At 37.7% G+C, this 21426-nt stretch overlaps 1 protein-coding gene across 5 annotated transcripts in view; it reads right to left on the reverse strand.

The window, feature by feature from the left end:
* The window catches only part of MBP (myelin basic protein), a 114404-nt gene that overhangs the window by 7152 nt on the left and 85826 nt on the right, over positions 1–21426 (reverse strand). For all 5 annotated transcript variants that reach the window (XM_071554943.1, XM_071554939.1, XM_071554942.1 and 2 more), the window contains one exon: positions 11388–11818. In XM_071554943.1, coding sequence (XP_071411044.1) covers positions 11388–11818 — 431 coding nt within the window. The remainder of the gene's footprint in view (positions 1–11387; positions 11819–21426) is intronic.

The raw sequence follows: 21426 nt of genomic DNA on the forward strand, positions 1-21426 counted from the left end.
ATTTTTTTTTTTGCGTGGTGATGATATGTAGACACTTAACTGTTTTCAAAGCAGGAAATTCTGAAATTCTTTGGATCTATTGGATCTCCGTAGCATCAGACAGTCAGCCCTGTTTATAATTCTGCAGCAATTTCTGCTTTGTTTCTAGTTCCAGTGTTGCCAAAGTACCCTCTGCTGCCATAGTCAGGAAGAGAGAGCCACCAAGTTGCCAACAGGCGTTCAGAGCAAGGTACTTCAGCCATATGTTTGTTTGTCTTGTTAATCTACATTCAAATCACCCATTGCTTTGCCTTTGAATCCAGATGACTGCCTTGTCATTAGGATAAATAACATGATAAATACCATTGTGCTGCAGAGCTGAACATCTATTGTTTGCTGCAGAAACTGGTCACCATCCAACTGCAGAACTATTACAGTATGCGAAGTAGAAGGCTTAAAAATCAGATTTGATTGCATGTGGCCTGCAACTGTGCAGTGGGTTGTGGATTGCCATGGGCATGGAGCGAAGCTGGCATAATAGGATTTTAGAGTTTAGGTTGAGTTTCTTGAACTTTCATTCTGATCAATTATTAGGTGCTAATATCTTGGTTTATTGAAAAGGTTATTGTGCTGGAAATACAAAGTTTCTTCTGCCTGCAATGCCAAATATCATCATAGTCTATGATTGTCCCCCCTTTTAATGTGTATGAAGCAGTACAGTAGCAAATCTGAAGTAATGTTTAATTACTGTTCTGGGTGAGTTTAATACCGTGTGTTTCCTGCTGTTACGAATAAAGTGCCTTTGTTTCACATTGTCATCAGCAAACATCATCTGTCTTTAGAATCTTTGAGATCATTCTCAGTTTGTGACAGGCAATTTGCACATTTCCCTTCAATTCATTTTTGGAATTACTCATTGACCTGTAGTTTGTTCTTCCAATTTTTGGATGCTAGTGGCAGAGAGCAAACTTCCATGGTGTTTTTCTGCAATTGCTCATGTTTATGTAATAATTGGTATCTCTAGGTGTTAAAAGGTAAATTTGGATGGATTCAGAATGAAAAGGGAAAATAGATCTGGTTTATCCTGCTGGGTGGGCTACTGAGATGGCATGATATGAGTGGACTCTTGAATTAACTCATCCAGTAGTCATTGTATATTTTGTTATAATACATTCAGATCATCACCGTGTATCTTTAAATATGCTTTAAGTGCTTGGCCTTAAATAATATTCTTAATAAAACCTAATGGAAATTTTTAGAGCAACCATGTTTTAGGAAGGGATGAAATTTACTTATTTGTGTTACTAGTCTCTATTACCCAGCAACTGTAGTGAGTTTCTCCCCACATTTCTTGCAGTGGTGTTAGGAATTTTCATCTTGAGGATGTTGCTCATCCTTGGCTTCCCTATCCGTATATTTGGAGGTGCACTTTCAAAATATAAGCCTGTATTCAGAGCCCTTGGACACTGTTGGGGAAGTTTAAAATGGAGTTGCCTCTGTTTGTGCCCTTAAGGAAAATTTAAATACATAATAATTCTTCAGTAACTGAGTAGAACACTCAGCTTTGCCTGTTCCCAGCTAAGATTATGTTTGACCTTAATAAAAGATCCCTACTTAGTCAACTCTGCTGTACATTCAAAAAAGTCAAAAAGAACCCTTACGCTGAATTATCTTAATAGAGAAGATTTGCCAGTACTGGAAATTTAAGCAGTAACTGGGAGATCTGATGACACAAACACAGTTTGCAACTTCACTGTAAAGTAATAGTTTTAAGGATTAATAATGTAAATAAGAATTTTAAAAAATATATGTAAAATATATGTAAAATACCCACTTCCTGTCATGGGAAGTGATTCAATATTGCAGTGTTTTGCAGTCTTTCTGGTGCTGACACAAGAGTTGCACTGTTTTACTCTGTCACCTACCTTAGGCCACTAAAACAAAACAAAACAAAAAAAAAAGAGACAAAGATAACTGTGAATGCAGTGCAGACAAAACATGCAGGTATTTTAAGTCTCAACATTAGCTATAACATTGGCATTGGCATGGCATTCCCTGTGTTAGCCATGTACTTTCACATCAGACTAATTACATTTACCGGCACAACCTGTATTAATACTCTGAAAGAGCTATTAGTTGAAAAAAAAAAGGTACAACTTCATTAACAGTATGTGCTCCACTTGGGGTTTTGTGCAAGATTATTACATTTCCAACTGACCTGAATATACCTGAGTATGTGTGTTTATATACACATATACACATATAACTTATATATACATGATTTTCAGTGTTGTGCAACAGCTGTCTCTGGGTATAAAAAGTATAAAAACCGTTGTTAAGCAGTAGCAGGCGTTTTTTTTCCAGTGATGAAATGCTATGAAATCCATCCCTGACTTCTCTTGCTATAAACATGGTATGTCAGATCTTGCAACTCAAGCTCATTAAGGGAGACTTTTAAATGCGTATTTTGAGCTCTCATCCTGCACAAGAGGATTGCTTATAGCTGAAGATCACATATATATGTAGATAGAAACATAAAGCTCTATCTCCTAATCAGTTCATGATATGCATTAGTGACAATAACAGTATTAAGATAGTTTGGATTTGGAGTACTTCAATTTACAGATTTTTTCATTTCCTTTCAGTTATCACTGTTATGTTCTTTTGTTGCCTACTTTGGGATGTGAGATGAAAAATCTAAAGCACATCCCATGTTGTTTCTCTATTGGCAAAATCCAAATACATATGAAATATGGAAATAGCTGATTTAAAATGCAATCAAACCAAGTAAAAAATTTTTATATTTGTAAGAATGAAAAACAATAGATCTTTTCATGAGTCCAGTGGGCTTTGTTCACAAGATGCCTAATGTGTCACAGTACATGAATTTAAAAGAAATTGTAAAAAAAAATCAACATATTTCAAATTCATATTGACATGAAAAGTACATCTAGATTGCCTTAGAAAACCAAACTGTTCCACAATCTACAGGATGTAATGCTTGACCCCACCCCCACCAAGACATTTCCAGCCATACTGGTAGACTAAAATTAGCCTTGAAGCATTCAGTGATGAACTCCTCTAATGCTGGTTTGTGGGAAGAAAAGGCTGAAACAGCAACAGGTAATTGTAAGCTGTGCAGCTGATTTTGTATTAGAAAATGGGACTCTGAATCCAAACTCTAAGGAAATTCCTACCCAGATTTGAATTTGAATTCCTGTGGGTAGTATGGCTTCAAAACTGTATGCCAAACAGGAATTGAGACACATCCTTTCAGTGAGTATGCACACTGGGTTTGGGTGGTGTTTGGTTTTGTTTTTTTTTTTTATTTAATGAGGAAATTTTATTATATAGTTGGACTAGAATAATCTGACAGACACTTGAATATAGAGATTGCTTCATTTTGGGATTGGGAGGGGCTTTGCCTCTGGGGCTTTGTGTTCCTGGGCATAGCTGGCACTGTCAGAGCCTTCCAGTGCTACCACCCAGCCCCTCATCAGGCAGCAACAGAACATACAGCACATGTGTCACATGAGGATGTATTTTTCTGTGCTTATTCTAGTAGTTCTATAATTTCTGTGAACATGCACATGCTAAACCAGAGCTGTGTTATACTGATGTCATTGCTTCCATCTTCATTCATGTGCAACCCAAGTTCCAATTTGCTCTTTGTGAGTGTTTGTTCCGGGCTGTTCACGACTTGATCTGTTACAAAAAGCACTGTGGATGCTGACATCTTCCCCAGTGGTTGGTCTGATGGTGACATTATAGTTAATTACCAAATTCAGTAGGCTTTTCTAATCACTTTAAAATGGATCCTTGTAATGGTATTGTTAATTTTTAGTAATGTGGAAATTAAGACAGAAATTAAATTACTTGCTCAAAGTTATGGAGGTCAATTGGCAGCAAGAGAGATGTAAAGTACAGGAGATTCTGCCTTCCAGTGTTGTACTGAGATCGTTAATATAATCTTTGTCTAGAAACAGGTGATGAACAAGAAGAGGTGTAATTCCTATCAGAGAGATGGGAATAACAAATATGGCACTAAAAACTAGAGATGACTGAAAAGTAAGAAACACAAGGAAGATAAGAAAGGTGGCATGAAGAAGGAAACAATGCAGAATACTGACCATCAACAGAGCTGCCAATTGATAATTCAGAACCACATTTCTGCATAACCCTTTTACTTCTTAATGCTTGGATGATTTGTGTTCACAAATTAGCAGGTGAAAGAAGTACTGGGGAAAAAAAGAAAAATCTCAGGAGATAAATTCTAGTTTGTGATAGGACCAGAGGAAGACACCAGTGCCATCATACCTTCTGAGTTTTTCTCCATGTCCAATTTATTCCATCATCATGATAGTTGGCAAACCCCAATGCTTTAATTTGCTTTTGCTTTTCTGAAGCATTTTTCTGCTCAGCATGAATAATTTTATTCAAATATTCTTCATGATAGAGGTTCTTTATCTGCTTGGTGCATATTCAGTATTGTACTCTGTGTTGTTTTATCAAGTTGATCTTGATAACATAGATTAAACCTTGTTGAAATGATCCATGGTTTATGAGAGGGTTTTTTGGCTGGATTTTTGGTTTTGTTTTGGGTTTTTTGAGAATGATCACTCCAGCAAAAAAGAGACACTGACTAGTAGGTATTCTCAGAGTAGCTTCTGCTACCAAAAAAATCTCACACGCATTAAGGATTTAACAGTACATGGCCAAGACACGGAAGGCATCCTGCATCAGTCTTCACCATGATAAATTTCTACTGTGTATTTGCCTATGTAGTTGTTGCAGGTGCGTGTTTGTTGGTGCTGATACAGTGAAAGAATGTAACATTGTGGGTATGGCTACTGGTAAGGAAGCAGAAATTTCTAAAAAAAGTCTTGTTCCCTAGTATTTTCATACAATCACAAAACTCTTATAATAAATGAGATGGGAATTATTAGGAAAACAAAAATATAAATACCAGATGTACACTATTCTTTTACAGCTGCTAACAAGAAATAAAGAGGAGAAAAATGTTACTACCACCTTGATTTCTGGAAGTAAACATTTCACCTCTCAGACTGCATGCACTCACCCACCCACAATTATCAGTTCTCAACTTTAGCTTATTTCTTTGAAACAAATACTATCACTGGGGTAAATTCTAATAATAGTATAAAATGGGGAAGACAGATCACCTCAGATCTGAGGCTTATACGGCTTCCAAGGCACATTAACTGTATGATGTATCAGAAATGAAAAAGTAAATGCATCATAAGCAAAAGGTTAAAGAAAGCCAAGGCTCATCTTGGGTCTGCAGCAGTAATTCTGTTTTTAAAATATTTTTAGAATTGTTTTGTAAGAAATTCACTAAAATCATCTGAAAATGGCAGTGGAAGACTTTTTGTGCAACTCAGAAATGAAACCAAGTACCTTTTGAGTGAAATGAGTAACAGAACTTGTCTACCTATGGAAACCATTTTAGGAACTAGGTAAGATATTTTGCATCAGTACACGAGAGGAAAGCAGCAACTGTCGCTACTGATATATGTGATGACAGAGGTACAAAACAAAGCTGGAGGGAAAAACCCTCCAACTTGTGTCTCAGTTTTCCATTGGGCAGTGTTTACCATTGTGCAATCTTAAAACAACTGAAGAACAAAATCATTATTTTCAGCATTCTAAGACAGCAATTGGTAAGGATAATGCAGTACTTCATTTGCAAGGAATCGATATATGTGGAAGAAAAAAACCTCAATATAACAGATTTTAATCTAAAACTGTTACTTTTTTATGGTTCATCTGCAGAGAAGCGAACAGATAAGAAAAATTTAACGTTATGTAGAGAAAATTCTCATAGTACATTTTTAATAGATCTATTTGACCTTCTGCCCACCCCTCACACTTTTAAGCAAACACGCCTCCACCCCTGTATACAGTAGCAAAAATGAAATTCAGACCTAACCCTGAGCTAGGCTGTGGTGCCATGCAAGAGAAAAAGAGGAAGTGCTGAGAGCAGCCAAGGCCAGTTTCTGTGCCATCAGGCTGAGACCCAAGCAAAGTGCACCAGCAAGCCTGGAACTTCACCAAATGCTCAAAAGAATCCTTGGAGCTCTTCTTCAGCTCCCACTTAAACTTATTATCACTATTACATCATACTATGGATAGAAGATTCTAGAAAAAATGAGGCAAAGCCTGAACTGAATTATCCTGTTAGAATTTTAATGAAAGAGGGAAACTTTTTGATGTAGAAACAGAAATCTTTAAAATGTTTATTAATTTGTATTTTAGCCTGAATGTGTTGCTAATACATTTCTGAATTTGAGGCAAAAAAGACCATACAAAAGACAGTAACAGTAGTGAAGCACATTGGCTTTTTCTGTCTGCCCAATCATGATTTTCTCTTTAACTTATAATACAAATCAGTGAGCCCCAACTCCTTTACCCCCTTCCTGAACAAACTTTGTGATGCAGCTGCTGTCAGGTTGAGAACAAAGCATCACTAATACTTCACCAAAAGTCAGTGCTTGCACTTCTAAGCATCACTTAGAGAACATTTAACTTGGTCCAACTCCAAAATTCATTTAGTTTGTAATGATTGCTTCAAGCAGTAATTTCCTTGAAAATGCAAATTCCAGTGCATTAAGTAATGTGTTAATTATTAGGCATTAATAACATGTATATGGTCATATATATGTTAAATGAACATGTCAAAGGCAATCCTATGTAATGTTGGCTCCTAAGTGTACTCACCTGTTGATACTTTCTTGTTTTGTACAGCTGACTATTTTTTAACCAGACAGATCTAAAGTGTTCAGAGGTTCCACCACTGAACAAGCTAAATGAGCTTTAGACTGGCAGTTCTGATACATTAATTCATCTTTAGGTATTCATCACTACCTGCTACGAACAAGATTCAGTTCCCATTATCATAAAGCAAGAACATCAGATTTAGGAGCTTCAGTTGTTCAAGGAACTAGCCCTTTCTTTCCAGAAGGCAACAAACCTCTCTTCATTTCTGTCCAATACACTGTTCAATTGAATTTTGCAGAAGGACATACAACCTCTTTTAGTGATCTGAAAACCCATCATGTACAACTAGTAGTTTGGTGCATTTTCTGTTAATGGATTAAAGCATTTAAAACAAATTAAATCATTAGTACACCTACACCGGTTTTTGTGATATAAACAGTTTAATGAATACATAAAGCACATATAAAGCAAAAGATTAAAACAAAATTGTTACAACCACCATAAACTATATAAAAATATTTTTTACAAGAACATTGCTTGCACAGCAGGTTTTACAAAACAATGTATCACAAGCAATACCACTCCCTGAAAACTAGGACTTGGAAATAAAAATCACAGTATTCACTTAAATCACACTGGATACTAGTCAGACTAGCATTGATTTAACTCCTTTTCAAATTCTTGGTGCTGTAGCATACATCAAAGCTTTCACAGAAAATGTAAATAGAGTTCAAGTCCAAAGAAGGAAAAATGATTCTGATTAATTTATCCCTCCATGGCATTATTTAAAACTGTGGTTCCTGAACTTTTTGCCTGTCCATGTTTATTGCAACCATTTTTGTAGATCCCCAACTGGCTAACTCAGGAATGGGTTTGAACTGCTTCAGAAATGCTGATCCCAACCTCTGGTTCTGCTCAAGTTGAGAAGAACTTCAGGCCAGTGCTGCTCATACCTTGTATCTGTCTATAGGATGGGGAAGCTCCATCTCATCCTTCCATATTCCTTGCGCCCAAAAACATAGATATTGGGAAAGAAATACAGGAGCAAGGCTTCATACAAGCAACAGGAGAATGTTACAAGATTGCATACAAAACTGAAGCAAAATGTATAAGAAAAATTAATATAATCTTTCACTAAGTCTGGCCTCAGTCTGTTGTTTACTGTCACTCACAACATTTTGGTCTGTTGCATCTGTGTCACATATTAGTTTAAAGTTTAGTACGTTAATGCACAATGTTAAACCAGGACCAAAAAGTTCTTATTTCACAATCCAAACTTTAGTAGGGAAAAAAAAATCATAAACAGAGGAATTACAAAAGCATAAAAATCTGCATCAAAGAAACAAAACAGTGGTCAGTACATACTGAAGTTGAACACAGGCTAGAATCTCAGAGGCACAAAAAACATTTGATCCTTTTAACAAAATTGCTTAGACGCTTTACAAATGTTTAGATAAATATTCTATGAAGATTAGGAGGGAAATAATTTATTGTTACGCTGTTCTCTCTTGCATGCTTTTTAAAATGTCTGCACCACAGTTTCTTTCCGTTCCAATTTTAAATTCTTCTTTAGTACAATTAAATTTGAGCTGCACACAACAACAGTTTTGTTTCAAATATTGTGCCTTAAAATTTTTTCTTAAAACTACAAAATTTAAGCTGGTATTGATTGAGTTTCGACTATCCAATATCTGGACAGGATCTGGGCAGGAGCTGGAGGAACAATGGCAAATGTGCTTGCTGCACCTTAGAGGAGGAGTATTTCTGTACATTCCAGTATTTCTATTTTTAACAACTCCCATGGGCCTCCCATGCACTCTTAATTTAACTTCAGAATTGCAGGGTAAGGGAGAACCTGCTCCATAGGAGACAAGGAGGCCATGAAACAGTCCCGGCATTGTTCCTACCCCACCTTTCTCTACACAATAGTGAATATTATTCATTAATGTGCTTCTTAGCTATGGATGCAAGAAGAAAATGCCTTCACAAAGAATTTATGTGTTTTGCTTGAATGTCAGCCCTAAATCTGTACAAAGAGCAAGTGTTGTCTTTGCATTCCAGTGCTTGCTGGTGTGGGTAGCTGAGATATACACTCCCACTGGGGCATGGGCTGGCTGAAAAATGAAGACTGCAAGACAGGCAGACACAGAATTGCTTTGAAATACTTCAAAATAAATCAAAACCAACTGCAAGCAAATAAACAGTGCAGCTTTAGGAACTTTTCCATTTCAAGCCTTTGAAATTCATCCTTTAAGGTGCTTTTCATGATATCTTATTTACCAAAGACCTGTTTGTTTATTGGAGTTGGGAAAACTGCCAAGGAACTTCATTCTATTTCAGCTCATCCATGAACATCTTCACCATCTATCCATACTCATACTCTACAAAATCCAGCAAATTATAGCAACTATTTAAGGTTTAAGCACAAGGAAGACTATTAGCCACCTGGATTTCCTCTGTGTACACACATATAAATAAATGACACCACAAGGCTTCCTTGATACAAGAAACCAAAAGGTGTTTTTTGAGGGTAAAAATAAATAATAGTTAAAACAACTCTCTGTGCCACTTGCTCAATACTTTCCACACCAAAGCCTTCCCATGAGACAGCTCTCCAGGCATGTTTCCTAGGACATGCATCGATATTATTATTGTGTGGAAGAGTGCTAGAGATGCTTTGGCACTGGAAGTCCTAATGTGACTGACTTTTGCCAAGATAATAAAACTTCTTTGTGCTTCCAGCTCAGATCTGTAGGTCAGGACTATATATAATTTTTCTTAAGGAAAAAAACCCGAATTACTTCTGGTAGGTAAAAAAAAAAAGTTAAATTTTGCATAATTTACTGTTTTGCAGACATTTAAGTGCTTCAAAATAGCAGTTTACTGAACAGCAACAGAGATAAAAGAAATGACCTCCTGTCCTCTCATACATAATTATATGGAGATTTGTAGAGAATCACAGCAATCATGTTCATGCCAAAGGATAAAACAGATAATCTGTACAACTTGCAGTCATTTTTCAGTCAACACTCCTGAAAAGTGATTTGTTTGGTTTGATTTATTGCCAAGCAGGAACATACATACCTCGTTGTATTCTACATGCAGAATCTAACTTTTTGGTATTGTTTCCTTAGTGTACAAAGAAATTTCAAATGGTATTTTTCATTGAGAACACAATACATGAAAAAAACCAGCAAGAGTTGAGCTAGCCAACCAGGTTCCAGAAAACAGCAGTGTTGGGAACAGTCTGATATTTGCAGAAACAATGAGAAAAGAGGTTTTTTCATGCATACAGCAACTCCTTGTTGCATGTATGAACATTATATATCTACAGAAACAACTGCCTCATTGCTAAGACTGCAAGTAGCATTACAGGCCCCAGTTTGTACATGTGAGAAATAAAAAGAACAAAACACACAGCTTGTTTAGTAGTGGCTACCAAGTGAGAGAAGCTTTGGGTTTTAAGTTTATAGAGAATTTTTTTATCCAGTGGTCTCTACATTACAACAGCACTTCAGGGAAGGGCTATTATACACTGTGGATCTTCTAGGTGTGGAGCTGTGAAGCACAGCAACAGCCAGCAGCTGTTGTACCACCACAAAACAGTTTTACACCACAGGCCAGCGTGTACTGTGTCCCAGCAACAATGTGAGACAGCACATATCACAGGTTAGAACTCCTGAATAGACCTCAAAGGTTATTGCTGGGCCCACCCAGCAATTATAAGCATTGCTTTTTATGACACACAACTTTAGCAACTACAATAAATTCAGCTAAAACAAAGGTTTTACAGCCCTACAGCAGTTCCATTAAAATGCTTACGTGGTGTGTGGGCACACAAACACAAGACTCAGCTTATCATTTACATGGCAGAGGGTACAGGAAAAATATCTTAAACTTGAATATTAGTGGACTAATTATGCCAGCTGCATAATTTATCAGAGGAGACAGGTTAATCCCACAAAAGGAAAGAATTCAATTAATAGCCTTTCATCAATACCTTGTTTTTAAATTCATAATGAAAAAATGCCTTGTTACAAAATTTCTAATATGAAATGCTTGGAATAAATCTTAACTTCTTGCCAGAATAAAGCAGCTGAACTATTCTGTACACCTGGGATTCAGAATAATATCTGTCAAGCCATCCCCTTGGCAATGCTGTGAACTGACCTTAAAACATGCTCTTACACAAGCGGGCTGAGAATTTGGCAATGATTCTTTTTCTAACATCTATTTCCAAGTTTGCCCCTCAGTTAGTGCCAAGCTATGTAGATTGTCTCGTATTTAGTGCTCTCATCCAGCAACCTTTTGCAAGTATTTAAGAACAAGATGCAAAAGCAGACTGAAGTTTCTCTAAATGGCACAGCCGACAAAAGCATACAATGCACCACATTAAGTAGTCATAAAAATTCCTCTCTGAAATGGTTCTAAAGCCACCTGGAATTCTAATACTCCTTGTTACTACACAGAATAACTCCTCTTGTTTCTCACATCTATGCTTTCTTTGTTGTTTTCAGTTTAAAGCCAAGCATTATACTACAAGTACCATCTTGCTGGCTAAGTCAACTCTTGCATTATAGCAGTTAGACTTTTCTTTTAGACCCACCCTTCCTGTTTAATTGTACTGTATTTTGCTGCAGCCTTGCAGTTCTCTATTCCTCAGAGCTCACCTTGCCTGAACCCCGCCGGGGAACGTGTCTTTCACCTCCAAAGAATCTGCCCAGCGAGTCAAGTAGACCCGAGTCTCTGTGCCTTGGAGATCCATGTCTAGCATGGTCTATAGTGCTCGCAGAGGCCAGTTTTGATCCGTGCCGAAAAGAGGAGCGTTTTTGTGAAGCCATCAAATCCGAATTCTCTGAAGCTGCTGCACTGTCCTCTTGGATGGTCTGTAGCTCGTCTGACTCTGAGGGCCGATCTTTGAAGGTGTTGTCTTCTCTTCCTGGGGCATCTCGGGAAAAGAGGCGGATCAAGTGGGGGCGACCAGTCGTGTCAGCTGGGTTGGCCTCAGGCCAGGCATTCTTTGGGTCTGCTGTGCCTTTGGAGTCTGTCACCGCTGGGTTCTTCGTGGAGGTCCCATTGTTCTGGTTCACATCTGCCTCTCCTGCAAACAACAAGGATGAGATATGAATACAGGCCTGTGAAAAACAGCCCTGGAACAATGCTGCTGTCTTTCCCTTGCCTTGAGATGCTTATTTCATACAAAACCCGTAATATGTGCAGTTGTAATGAAACTATGTTCTCAACCAGCCTTTAAGAACATTAAGCTATCTTGGAACTGAAACCAGGATGATGTTCTCACACAAAATTGCAGTAGTGCTAGGTGGTTTTTTTTTTTTAATTTAACACATTTATAACTACATCAATAGAATACTTGAAGGACAACTGAAACTGCCTTATTTACATGGAAGGCTTGCTGACGAGGAGGCTTTCAGTGAACAATCAGAATTCCCACACTTTCCCTCGAGGGCTGCAACATTAAACTATGCCATTTTTTTCCAAAACAGAAGAAAAAAAATAATTAAAGCAACACTGCAAGTCTGTGCCTTTGCAAGTGCACATTCCCTCTCCACGATGTCAGAGATTTTGATCCCACTTGGAAACCCTCACTGTAACTTCAATATGGATCAAACAAGTGTAATGAGGGGAGGAGGCTTTTTTCCCCCTCTCTTTTGAAATTGTCTTCACTTCAGAAAAGGCAGAGAACACTAAATTGCAACTTCTGCTTGGCCTCTTGTGACAGTTTTTCTCCACGTATAATTCTGGCACTCGGCGTACAGTGTCCTAGCACTGATGCTGAAGGCCTAGAGCAAAACTGTACAATTTCCATTTAGTGCTTGTGAGAAGTGACAAAAACAATTATCAGAACCTGACAAGCTTTTAGCCAAGCAAGGTGCCAAGACAGACCACTGTCGTGTAAGTGAAATGCCTGCTGCCTTCTCTGCAGCTGAGTTCTGATGCATGCAGTAAAATACTTGAAAAACATCAGCTGCAGCACACTTTGCCCTTAACCTTTAGTAGCTCCTTCTATCAGTGACAAAAATATTTTTGGAGGTTTTTATAGTCTATACCATGATTCCTACTGTTCTAAAAGGAACTGCCCCCACTGAGAAATATGTTCTAAGGAACAGCAAAAGAGTATTAGTAGGTCATTGCTTGAGGAGCAACCTTCAGCGCAGACACCTCTCACACACTCTGTGTCAGAAACATCTTTTGGAGTTAAGGAGGCTCAGAATTTCAGAAATAAGTTACAGTTAGTCACGTGTTACCTTTAAGGTCTGCTAATCACCTCATTACATCCTCATTGGATTTGGTCCTTGTTGCCATGGAAGGGGCAGGATCTGGTAAATAATGTTATATTTTTGAAGTATGCTGGGCTCAAAAGTACTTAGCAAATTCAACAGAGCAATTTCAGACCTGACTGTTATTCCATATGGTTTTGCTCACCCACAGGGTACTAAACAACATTTTTCTAAGGCTGAGAATAATTCTAAAATAATTTTGTGGATAACCACACAAGACAGTGATGATGGCCTCTGCAAATATATACCTGCGTGAAGGTTTCAGTCGGTTGTAACCAGCCGGCTACTTTCTCATATAAAAACATAAGAGTGCAGTTTTGCTGTGCAAAGTTTGTTTTTTTTTTTCCTTCTGTGAAAACTACCTAGAAAATGTTCGGGAATTTAAAAAAAATTCTTTTGTTAAAACATCTGAAATTATCTCTCAGGAACACAATTACTTAACCAACATTAACCATCACCGAAGACCTCATTAGTGAGGGGAAGTATTTGCCACTAACTCTGGGACTTGGGTTTCCCCGAAAAGATACTCTCAAACTTATGAGAAACTATTCATATACCCAAATTATTTTCTTAATAGAACAAAAGAAAAGTAACTAACTTGGATATATGACACAGTTTAAAACTGCAAAACATTTTAAACAGCAACTCTAAGGTTAGATTCTATACCATAATACAAATCCATTCAAGGACAGAAAAAGAAAAGCAAACAAAGGAGTTATTGTATTTAATTAAATGCATTAACAAAACACCAGAGCATCTGCATACTAATATTTTTTACAACAGTTGTTCTTTGTGTCACTGAATACGGGTATTGGTAAGCAACAAAGAAGGCTAATTGTGCCACCAAAGTAGCTTCTCCCAATGCATACTCAGTGAGCTATAAAGTATAAATCTTTATGCTTTATTTCAGTAATGAAAGCACACATTAAAGTTTTCCTCTAGATTTTCTGCATGCTTTAGTCTTCTCTGATATATAAAAATAAGTAAAAGATATTGTTAGTATTTTTGCTAATTAATCAAAATCTTCCAGTGTATTTGGAGAGATCACTTTAAAAATGTTTTAAGGATATCCAGAATTAATGAATCATGTAAACATATTTGTTCCGTTAAAAACAAATATTTAGACTTCTATTGCAACTCATTACAAATGCTGTGTATATGATACTGATAACATTTTTTAGTTGTTTCTCCCTGCAAGATGAAACTCTTTGTTAAAATAGAGTACCCTTCCTGTACCATATCACTTATACAAGAGAAAGTTGCCCAGGGAGGAAGTCTTAAGCTTTTTTTTTATTCATCCTTGTAACCTGGGATACAGCAGAATGCATCACCATGGGCATTAACCAGAAGGCTATCAAAGGGTCTTCTATTTATGTTTAAGTGAATATAGTCATTGAAAGGTGCACAAATGACATAATGAGAAAAGCACAACCTCATCTTAGCCCAAGAGTAGGAGGAGGGAACTAGACTGCGAGCAGGGATGTGGCACTCCAGGAATGGCGAAGGACTACTCCCAAAGGCAACACCACCTTTCCACTTCCCCTTGCTCCATGGCACTCCGGAGCCTGCTGCTGGCACAATTTTCCCTGTACACAGTGGTCAGAGTGAACAAGGCCATTTGCTCCCTGTATACACAGTGACTCCCAAAGCAAGGAATACAGAGGGACAAAAATTCTGAAAGGTGCTTTCAATGAAACAATACCAAAACCAATCCTTCACAGTCTTTAATAGAAGTTAGGCCCTATATAAGTATTTTTAAAACTACTGTGCCTTGATGCTCAATTGGACATTAATAGCTTATCCCATTTCTTGAGAATCAAAGTAACTGTTCGACATAAATTTCTAATTGGCTGGCACCTCTCAGCCTCATGGTTCAAACAACAACTACTCTGAAGATGATGGAAACCCGTTGTATGCAAACTACACTTTCCAACAGAGAGACCTTGGATACAAATATTCTTCTCATGGGTCACTTGGTAGAGCTGCTCCGTGATAGTCTCTCCTTGTGTACACATAAGTCTGTAGTCTCCTTTCATACAGTGGACAACCTGGAAAGGAGTTGTTAAGCTAAGAGTTTTAAAATCATCTTGTCCCACCCTTTTCCAGTCTTGCTTTCTAGCAGATACTTGTAATTCCTCTCGCATTCCTACTGCTACTCCCTCTACAAATACTGTAAAATAAAGGAGGAAAACAAAGCTAATAAAAGCTAAAGTACATTCCCCTACTTTGGCTTCTCAAGAAAGGCTTAAATCAACAGTCACAGCATATTGCAAATATTGATTGTGATAATACATGACAGCAGTTTAGATACTTGTATGAAATCTTAAGAATTAAGTACTATTTGCTCATTACAAATGTCAGAAAATACATTAATCAACTTTGTAACACCAAGTATTTGATATACTTTTATCTTAACTAGAGACTGGTGTGACGGATTACTGATTTCCTTTTTCTTGGCCTTCTTTTCCCAGGGTATAAAGATGAAAATTATCTCACTGAATTTAAGGGACCTTTTGAATCAACTTTTCTTTGTAGCTTAACTCATATGTATTTATAAAGCAATGTTTTTCAGTACATGAAATATAATGCATATTTGTCCTTTTCTACTTTTTTGCTCTTCTCTCTTCTAGAAGGCAACAACTGGATAGTTAAATGTAATGCAGTATAGTTCTCAATTCTGAGTCAACTCAGTATGTTTACTGAAATGATACCGACAAAATAGGAAGTAAAACATCCGAAATTTTGTACTGATTCACCTGTTTTCAGTCACTTGAACAACAAAGGGTTACACCTAGAAATTTATCAACTTTGTAATAGCTAAGATTTCAAGATCTTCAGTAAGCTGTAGCACTAAGGCATATGCATTAGAAATAGTTTACCTTGCACTATTTAAGAGGCTGAAACCACAATTTTGGAAGATGTCGTTCCTAGCAACATTTGTGGTAATATCAGGCATTTGAAAGAATGAAAGGTCAGAAAAAGCACATCCATCATCACATCACTACATATATGCTGCAGTGGAGGATGTCTGGCTTCCAATGCTGTGCTGAGATAACTGTTTCCCAGTATTCTCCCTTTCCTTTTTATGGAGTTGAGTTCTCCACAAAACTGACCTTAAGGAATTGTTTTTTTGAGAAGTACAGCATTAAGCACCACTGAGAGCCCTAATTCAACTCTGTGCCTTTGGACACTGTTATGAAGCCACATACTTCCATTTCTTCAGCACTATCACATACCTCACTTCAAACTCTGATGTTCTTGAGCAGATGGGACAGTGGAATGTGTAAATGAGGAGTCTGAACATGCAGCAGTTATTACAGACTGTGACCTATTACAATAGCCAAGACCAAATAAAAATCTGGCCAATTTAACCCTTAATGTCGTTGGAAAAATGATCCAAACCATTTGGTGCTCAGACATACCAAGTGTCAAAGGTAAGAGTAGTAAACCCATTTATCCTACAGACCAGTGCAAGTCATCAATCAGAAACAGCAAGGTCAGTCCTGGCTGCACTGAGGAGCATGTGCTTAGCGTGTGGTGGGAGCACCCAGTGATGAGACTAAAAGGAGAAAAGGGGATGACAGAATGGGTGCAAACCAGTAAACTGGTGCAGAGAAAGGTTCAAACAAGGCCACAGATCTCCCAGTCAATTGTTCCATGGCGTTTTAATCCAATCAAAGTTCTTGAGGTGATTCCACTCCCTTGGGCACCATTGAGAGGTCCAATCCATCTCCTGGTTTGGACTTTTACTGCAGTGCAGTCCACAGTAGAATGGAGTGTATACAGCCAAAAAGGCATCACTACAGAAGTATTGGGGACAGAGAGGAAAGAATTATGTCTGCATTGTTAAATCTGAGCTGCAAAGCTTGATTCATCCTCATTATGCTAAGACACTGCAGACAAAAAATGGCTCTCAGCCTAACTTCGTTAATATGGTTAGAAGGCAATATGCCATTAGGCATTTCAATTCACAGATCTAATTACTGTTTTTTTCTGATGTTTGTTAAACAGTTGGAAATCAATTCTGGACAAATATTTCTGTTTGGAATAAATGGCATGCAGCATAATTGTGAAACGAACAGTTGGTCATAGCTCTAAATACAACTAGAACCAATGTGATAGTGCATTTAGCCTTTACACAAATATTTCCCTCATTTGCTAGCAGAATTAATGCAAAGAGAAATGCCACTGTGTCTCATAATACAGATTCATACGAGCTTAACACTCCTACTGCAGTTAGCCAAGTGAACACTTCCATTACAGCTTGCTCTCCTTGCCAAAGTTTATCACTTTTAGGGAAAAAAAATCTACCCAAAGGCAAATTTCCTCTATAGCTTCAGCATGACTCAAAGAAGATTTTTCTGAACAAAGAACTCTGCCTTTCCTACAGGTTAATCAAGCTGTAGCCCAAACCTCCACAAAAACGAGAAGCCACCTGTTAAGCATAACATCCACTCCTTTGACTTTCCTCATAGACGGCTTTCATTAGACATTATTTACTTGTATTGAGTTAAATTGAATAAAAGACCAACTTTAGTTCCATACTATATCTTGGGTCAATAAGGTCACTGGCTGAGCCTGCTGAAAAGGATTGCACTGCTGTTAGTAAAGGCACATCTTTTTAGAGCTGACATTTAGACTAAATTGATGTGGCCGGGTAAATAAAATTTCCACTTAAAACTTTACAAGAGCCTGACAAACACTGCTTTTTCTGTATCTGGAATACCAGTTCTTGGCTGTTCTCTGCAGAAAGTATTATGCCTCCTGAGAGCTAATGCCAGACTGAAAATCAATAGGTCAAATAGGATCTATTACTTGCTAAACCTTTGCTAATACCTAAGGTGTGGCAGAGTTTCTTTCAGACTCATGGAAGACCTCATCTCTCCAAGCCCTCCCTGGTCCCACAGAAGAAGAGCTGCTGAGGTAGCACAGCCTGACCTTACAAAAGAGCTCACATGAAAAAAGTTTGATGGAGAGAAGAGAAATACCAATTCATATTCTGTTATAGAATCAATTGTCTTTGCAGGTGTAACAGGAGAAAGGAGTGCTCATATTTTGAAGAAAATAAATACTGCATTCACTCAGGTAAAATAGGAAAATGTGTGTTTTAGCATAAAATTATGCTGTAGAGAAAAACCTGGAAATTGCATAGGACGATGTAAATTCTTTCAGATACTAATTACTACAGTATGAAAAAAGAAGTGTGATTTCTTTCACTTTATTTCTGATACTAACCTAAAATGTACTCCAGATCGGCTGAAAAAAAAGACATTTTTGAACATTTGACATACTTTGACATCTATTTGCAAGTAGCTATTTTACTAGGTAAGAGACACAGTAAAATCTGCCTTGAAATGACTAGCAACCTTCTTTCCAAAAGGCCAGTAAATGAAAAACTTGCTGGCTGCCAAAGGTGTCTCTAACAGTAGTGCTGTTCTTTTGACACTGGGATAAATAAAACTCCTGACCTGACTTCACAGTTTCTTCTCAGTTCCCTCAGCATACCAGACAGCAGGCCTTGCCATCATCCTGAGATGTACCATTTTCAGCACTTCCTCAGCAATGTGAAAGGTAATTCTGAGAGCTCAGGAAGTAGAAAGATATAGCTGTGAAGTAGTTTGCCTTGAAGCTTGGAGAATTTATCTGCCAGAAGCATACTGTACTACAGTCACGGTTGATCTGCATAAAGACAATCAAAATCATTGAACCTCTGCTTAAGAGTCAAGAAAGGACTTCCAGATTTTAAGTGTATGCATTGTTTGTAGAAGCAGTACAAGTTTGCATGGGTCCCACAGAATCTGGTTAAAATAAAAAAATACACTTCTTTCAATATGGCAGCAATTGTTTAAAGGCAAATTGTAAAATTATATGCAACACAACCAGTAATGATGTCCTTTAACAGCAAATATCATCTGCTTTCCTAAGTTTGCATCTTCCATTGCAGGGGCCCGATGCCTAAAAGCTAAATGACAACAACATGGAAGTCAATACACATTTATTCATCTCCAAATTATGAAGGATTATGCTGGATTATGAAGTGATAAACAATATTAATTTTGCAAGTTCATTAGGTTAATCAACAAGTTGATTTTTTTCACCCTAAATTCTGTCAGACTCCTTCATCCCAGACAAAGTGCTTAATATGAACCATTGTTTGTTTACAAGAGTACCAGTTTCCTGATAAAATGCATCCCTGAAGCATCACTCCATAGTAAAGCAGTTCTAGGAAAAGGATCCCCATAACACGGAGTATGGAGGCTGTGGGGGATTGTTGCTGTCATATCTTTAGCCTCAAGCTGGGCCAGGGAGGTTCAGGTTGGACATCCAGAAGAATTGCTTCTCTGAAAGGGTGATTAAGCATTGTAATGGACTTCCCAGGAAAGTGGTGGAGTCACTATTCCTGAGTGTTCCAGGAATGACTGGATGTGGTACTTAGTCCTGCAGTTTAGTTGACACGATGGTGTTGGGTCAAGGGCAGGACTCAATGATCTTTGAGGTCTTTTCCACCCTTACTGATTCTATGATTCTATGAGAGAAAACAGTTCTGGACTGTTATTAGCCTCATGGGTGTGTGAAAGTGTTCTGTGCTTGTGAGGCATTCAAAAGAGTTAAAAACATGCCCTGAAAGAGAGCAATTTTTGACCTTGAGATGGTAATAAAAAACAATCCACTTGATTGCACAAACTGCCTTGTACTCTGCATGCTTTCACAGAGTTGGTCACTTGGTTATCCATGCCACTGATTTACAATGAAGAGCTGAAACAAAGCCCACACCATTGGCCTACCATTGCAGAGGAATGCAGCAGTGTAGGCCTGGCTCACACCCTCTCTCTCTTGTTTTCCAGAACTTCTGGCATTGCCTCCATTTGCTGAGGGTTACAAAGGAGAGCATAGAAAACAAAAGAGCCTGTGGTTGAAACCAGTGGGACTTGCTATGGCAGAAATTTGGAATCTATGAGAAGCATGTGGCAATTCTCCACACAGCCTGCAGAGAGTTTTTTAAAAACTTAAACAAAGAATTTTATCCACCCACCAGTTTCAAAGAAAAACATTCCTTTGTGTTTAGTACACATAAGTTTGTTTTAATCTTGAGTATCTCACAAAGGATCCACCCACAGCAAAGTGAGAGCATCACTTGTAATAAACAATTTCTTGTACTTAGGAGGAAAAATTAAATTACCTGTCTGACCTATCAGCATTTGTGTTCTTTAAAAACTGTGCAACTGACTATATTAAACAAAAATTGTTTGATTATTCATCTTTTCTGCTTTAGTTGCATTGAGTCTGAATAATTGTTAGGTTGCAAACCTGTACATATCCTGCCCCCTCCAAAGTAATCAAGCAACAAAATGACTCGTGCTTTCATCAGATCTCATAACTTCCACTGTCTCTTATATTTCCATATCAGTTAAGTTTTTCTGAAGAATAGCCTACTCCCATCAGTGCAACTGAATATCCAATATTACAGTTAAATTCCTTTCATAACACCATAGAGAAACAGGACCTGAAAATGAGCAAAGAGATGCTGGTGAAATGACTGAGGTGAGGACAGTGACTGAACAATCTGGTTCAAAGAAGTTGCTCAGAGCATGACAAGCTGCACAAAAAACCCCAGCTGTAGAATATTTTCTGTTAAAATCCATCACGTAGTACCTCCAAAAGAGGGCTTGATAATAGTGCCGTGTTTTTCTTGACCAGGAGTTAAGTGTCTGAGTGGTATTTTATTACTTAGAAAGTATAAACTGCAGAATAAAACACAGTTGCAATAAGTTAACCAAAAATGCTACCTTTAAGAAACATAATTTGATTGTTACCACAGGGCAGGGAAACTGCTTACAGAGAGGCTATAAATCCTGATTTTTATGAGCTGCATTTTAGTCCTACAGAATAAGAGTGTTCATGTATGTAAATTTTTTCTCAGACCAACTAACTAAGCTAACCCCAAAAAATACTTTACAGTAGTGAACATGGCCTGAAGTACTGTACAGGAGTTTTTCATAGATTAAAAAAAAAAAAAGGAGAATATGAATACATTTAGCTCCCCCCAAAATCCTGCACTGATTTGCTGTTTTAAGGACCTAACTTCAAAGTTTGCTTTCCAAGATAGCTTTGTATAGAACAGGCACAGGTAAAAAGCAAATCGTAGGAACGTGGCAGTCCTAGAGAGAAGAGTGCACAACGCAAGATTATTATTTGGCAGCTGTGAATCACCTACAGGATGATGTAATCACGAAGCTTGATATTTTCATGCATCCTTCAGGTATACATTGCTGCACCTCTGGATTTGCCTATTTTGCTCTGTTAATGTATTATGAACTGAAGCTTTTAATAGCTCAAGTGATCTCAGGGAGTCACAGTTACAGAATTCGCAGAGAGATGAATTACTTTGGTAGTTTTTAGAAGAAAATTT

This window comes from Pithys albifrons, chromosome 4 (genome assembly GCF_047495875.1).
Source record: "Pithys albifrons albifrons isolate INPA30051 chromosome 4, PitAlb_v1, whole genome shotgun sequence".
NCBI lineage: Eukaryota > Metazoa > Chordata > Aves > Passeriformes > Thamnophilidae > Pithys > Pithys albifrons.